General features: G+C 47.4%; 1 protein-coding gene across 1 annotated transcript; it reads right to left on the bottom strand.

Moving 5' to 3' along the window:
- Nucleotides 1–302: 302 nt before the first annotated feature.
- ICAM4 (intercellular adhesion molecule 4 (Landsteiner-Wiener blood group)) lies at nucleotides 303–2,664 on the bottom strand. Its single transcript, XM_044658383.1, has 4 exons — nucleotides 2,484–2,664; nucleotides 1,606–1,872; nucleotides 1,068–1,382; nucleotides 303–788 (listed from the first exon to the last, which is right to left on the bottom strand). Exons 1-4 carry the CDS (start codon nucleotides 2,662–2,664, stop codon nucleotides 652–654), a joined length of 900 nt encoding a protein of 299 aa, XP_044514318.1. The 3' UTR covers nucleotides 303–651.
- Between the last annotated feature and the right edge of the window lie 2,200 nt (nucleotides 2,665–4,864).

Genomic DNA, 4,864 nt, shown 5'->3' with positions numbered 1-4,864 from the left:
GCGATTGGGCCCCTTGAGGCGTTGGCGGAACAGGGCTTATTCAGACCCCTGGGCCTCCAGCTCTGGCTCGGGAACAGGAAGCTGGTGGTCTAGAGTCTGCCTAGTGACAGGTGTGGAGGTGACGCATCGGGCGGCCAACGGTGGTCCCGGACTCCGCAGGTGCGTCGGGGTAGGGGAGGAAGGGGCGGGGAAAGGAGGCGAGGTGATAGCTCAAGCATTCTTCTAGTCTTTAAGGTTTAAGAAGCACTTTCCTCACAACAACCCTGTGAGGTAGGGATTATTCTTATTTGTTAGATGGGAAAACTAAGGTTCACAGCTAACAGATAGACTCGAACCTAGTGGCTGGACTCGACCAGAAAGTCTTTCCTCTCCATCAGGTGGGTCTCCAGAGCTCAATAACCTGGAATCTGTGACAGTCCCTGGATGGAGTACAGAGCCCAGGGAAGTCAAGTTTCCCTAAATTTAAGCAGGTCCTAGATGCTAGCTGAGGGTGGGGGGGGAGAGAGGAGAGAGGGCAGCAAGAAAAGGAGGTGCCAGAAAGATCCTGCCCAGCCTGTTAGGAAGCAGTAGGTTCAAAGGCACTACCTGTGGCTAGGTTTCTGCCTTTTTTTTTGCCCAGCCATTTCTTGAGGTCAGACACATCAATGTCCATCAGACTTTCCCAGCAGGAGTTCTCCCAGTGGGGTGCCCCCTGGGCTTCCAGAGAAACACACCAGAAGCTGTAAGGAGCAGGAACCCAGCCAGAGCTCCTAGAGAGACCCAGGCTACCACTTTAGACATCAGGTTCTCTGCAGAAAAGAGGGAGGAAGGTGGAGAGAGATGAGGTGAAGGGTTACTTCCCTCTGCCCTTTCAAGTTCCTCTGAGTCCCCAAATCCTCCTTCTCTTCCCCAACATCCCCTTTTCCTTCCCTCCCAGACATCTCCTTTTCCCAGTACCTTCCTGCCCTTTCCCATGTTGGGCCAGTGGGGAAATCTCCCCCACAATTCCACCAATCAAGACTCTAGATAAGAAACCAATTGGGTCACTTATTTGTATGTCTCTTGCTTCTGCTTGGTCCTGGCCTCACCTCGGAAGTGCAGCCTCACTGGCTTGGAGCTTCGAATGACCAGAAAGCCAGTAAGATTAAGCTGTGCATGGCAGGACATGAGCTGGCCCATGTCTTGGAGGCGGGGTAGGAACGACTTAGTCCAGGTCACATTGGCTGATTCAGAGCGGTAGCCTGATTGAGCTAAGTTAACAGAGTACAGGGCTTGACCCCCAAGCTTCAGGATTATAGTCAGCTTCTCCAGAGGGAACACAAAGGACATATGACAGCGAAACTTGAACTCGGTGCCCACATCAAGGGGGGGTGGCTGTTCTAAAACCACACTCTGCGGGGGCCCTGGGGAAATAGGAGAGGGGAAAATAGTGATGGGGCCCAACAGGCCACCCACCTCATCTCTGAGCCCCAGAGCCCTCCTAATACTCAGGAATTTGGCAGTGACTGGATGATAGAGATGCAATAAACCCAACCATTGTGCCTCCCTTGGGCCTATCCATTTTCAGTCATTGTCTCTCTTAGTACCCAGAGTCCTAAGCCATTTCCATTTACCCCTTCCACTCACTGTAGGCCTTGATTGTGGCAGTGGCTTCTTGGGTCTCTCCAGCACAAGTGAAGAAGCATTGGGCTGCTGAATCCCAGGCCCTCACATCCAGCACCTGGAAAGCAGCCCAGCCGAGCCCTGTCTCTGTTTTGCCCTGAATCAGAGAAGTATTCAACCCCCAAGCTTCAGGCTGGACACAGTTTGTGCTGCAGTTAATCCAAACAGAGCTGCCAGGAGGTACATTCGTCTCTTTTGGCAAGACTCGAACCCAGAAGGGCCCATGGACCTCTGTGGAGGGAGCAGTGAAGAAAGAAAGGCTCAGTTTTCTGAGATAACAGCTTCCTAGACATTCTCTCCCTTATTCCCATCATTCCAGACAAATGTGGGCATTTGCTAAGGCCAGATATGAGCTCAGAAATGCTCTGGGATCCCCAGCAAAGGAGGCACTGAAGGAAGTCCTTTAGGAAGAAAGAGTAGGCAGAAGGAGAGTCAGACTCATAGCCTTATCCCAGCCAGGCCAGATATCTATACAAGTAGACACAGAACAGTCCTGGGGGTGGGGGGAGGTGGGAGGAAGAGATAAATGCAGAGGTGGAGTCTGGGGATGAGGGCTTCCAATTTTCATCCCCACAACAGGCAGCCTAATCCATGATCTTTTCCAGGACTGTCAAGAAAGAAATTACAGAGTGAGGGAGAGGAGAATTCAGGCTTCTAGTTCCAATCCTCTTTTGTAGTCTCACCTCCCACCCCAACCCCTCCAGCTCTTGTGGCTTATGGAATTCTTGGAGAAGGATGGACAGAAAGTGGCTGATAAAGCTCAGATTCAGGTATTTGGCCTTCTGGTCCACTCCATCCCATCCAGGTACCACTGACCCACTGCACCCTTTTCCATTTCTCACCTTGGCCACAACCAGTGGCTACCCGAAGCAGGATTAGTAAGGCAAGAAGGCAAGGTCCCCCCATGTCGAGGAGCCCAGGACTGAGGAGCCTTTCAGAAGGCACAGAGATAAGGCCATGGACAGCCCCACCCTGGCCCTCTGAGGGCCTCTCTGTTAGGGGCCAGAAAGAGGGATCAGTCATCCTCTCTCATCCCTCACAGTTTGAGGGGTTTACATCTAGGTATACCCCCTCTTCCAGCCCCTGCTCTAGCCATCGAGCCAGATAAACCAGAAGGACTGGAGACCCTGAAACTCTATGTGGGGACAAGTATGTAAGTGGATTCTGTGAACATTTGACAGTAGCTGGTGGCAGTAGAGGGAACATTTGAGTGTGTGCTGGGGTGTGAAGGCCAGTGGGCTTCTTAGAAGAAAGCTAGTATAGGGGTTTGATGAATAGGAATGCCTCACCCCTCTGCAAGTTATCAAAAGAAAATGAACTGTTCACTTGAAAAAAAAAGGGGGGGGTGGATAAGTATAAAAACCAAGAGGGAAAAGTACCAGAAGAGGCAGTGGTCAGGAGGGTGAAGTTGCAAAGGAGAGAGGAAGGCCCACTGAATACTGGAGATAAGTCATGGATATGAGGGTCTTCCTAAAATGGGGCCAGGAAGCAGCCACTTGTCCTCCAGAAAACATGATAAGTATCCCATGTTCCAGCAGGTAAGAGATCATCCAGGGTCAGAGGAAGAAGAGGTCATGTTCAACTAACTTCTTTGCCTTTTTTTCAACCAGGTTACTAGATTAAAAGAGCCATCAGAGGGCTCCTGGAGATATGTGGTTTTAGCAAAGCATTTTGACAGTCATGATATTTTCATGGATGAAAAAAAGAAATTTAGGCTAGGCCCAAGCTTTCTCATTTCACTGAGAAATTTTTTTATAATGCTCCTCAACACACTCACACCCCTCCTAAAAATATCTTACACTTATTATATAATTATTATTTTATTATTATATATTATATTATTAAAATATACCACACCCACGTGAGTTTACTCCAGCACCAAGCCACCCAGTTTGGAAAAAGAGAGCTAGGCCATCATAAAATGAAGAGGATTCAGAGCTAGCTAAATAGCCTGATCCAATGATCAGTGATTAATGGTTCCATGCTGGTTTAGAAGTGGGCTTTTAGCAAAGAGTCTTTAGAGTTCTACATTTGGCCCAGTGCTACTTAGCATTTTTATTCATGACTTGGATAAAGGCTTTTAAGTTTATTTTTATTTATTTTTAAGTTTATTTAATTTGCTCAAAATTTTAAAACATTTGCTCTGGAAAGGAAGCTAAAATACTAGCTAAGACAGTGGATGAAAGAGGATTCCAAAAGGTTTTGACAGGCTAGAACACTGAACAAATTCTAACAAGATGAAATTGAATAGAGATAAATGTAAAACCTTATAATTGAGTTCAACTAGGGAGGTGAGAATTATGCTGTCCCTTGATACATCAGGCTATATAGGGAGTATTGTGTTCATTTCTGGATGCTTCATTTTAGGAACATCTTAGCATCCCAGCCATATAGTTTTCTTTGTTGTTGTTATTTTAAACCCTTAACTTTCCATCTTGGAGTCAACACTGGCAGAAGAATGGGGTAGGCAGTTGGGGTTAAATAACTTGCCCAGAGTCACATAGCTAGAAAGTGTCTGAGGCCAAATTTTGAACCCAGGACATTCTATCTCTAGGCCTGGCTCTCATTCCCCTGAGCCCCTTAGCTGCCTGGTTTGTTTTTGAAACTGTCTCCCAATTTACTCTGGGCTAGAAATGCAATAGCCAGTCTCGATCTCAGCATGTTACTTCCACTGACTTGCTCTGTTTCCAACCTGGGTGGGTTCACCTTTCCTTAGGCAGCTTGTAGACCCCTACTCCTTAGCTTCATCTTGCTGCTGGACTTAGTATGGACATCTGAGAATTTTTTTTTTCAACCTTGCTGTAGTTCAGAACTCCAGAACTCAAAGCAATCCACCAGCCCCAGTCTCTCCTAGTAGCATGGAACACCATGCCTAGAAAGAATTGATTTTTAGTATTCCGTTTGGAGAAGAGAGTGTGAATGGGAATGAAATAAGAGCCATTTTTAATTAAAGAGTAACATCTGATTAGGCAAATTTGGGCTCAATGAGAGGAAGAACTGCCTAAACAGAGCAGTTCCATAATGGAATAAGGTGCTTTGGGAAAATGGGATTTCTCCTCATTGAAAGTCTTCAAGCAGTTTCTGTCTCTGTCTGAGAGAAGAGGAAGAGAGACAGAGAGACAGTGACAGACAGACAGAGACAGAGACAGACAGAGACAGAAAGGCAGAGACACAGAGACAGAGAGAGACAGAGGCAGAGAAACAGAGAAACGGGGGGGGGGGG

Source organism: Gracilinanus agilis, chromosome 1 (genome assembly GCF_016433145.1).
Source record: "Gracilinanus agilis isolate LMUSP501 chromosome 1, AgileGrace, whole genome shotgun sequence".
In the NCBI taxonomy this organism is placed as follows: domain Eukaryota; kingdom Metazoa; phylum Chordata; class Mammalia; order Didelphimorphia; family Didelphidae; genus Gracilinanus; species Gracilinanus agilis.
This window is presented reverse-complemented; position numbering and strand designations above follow the sequence as displayed.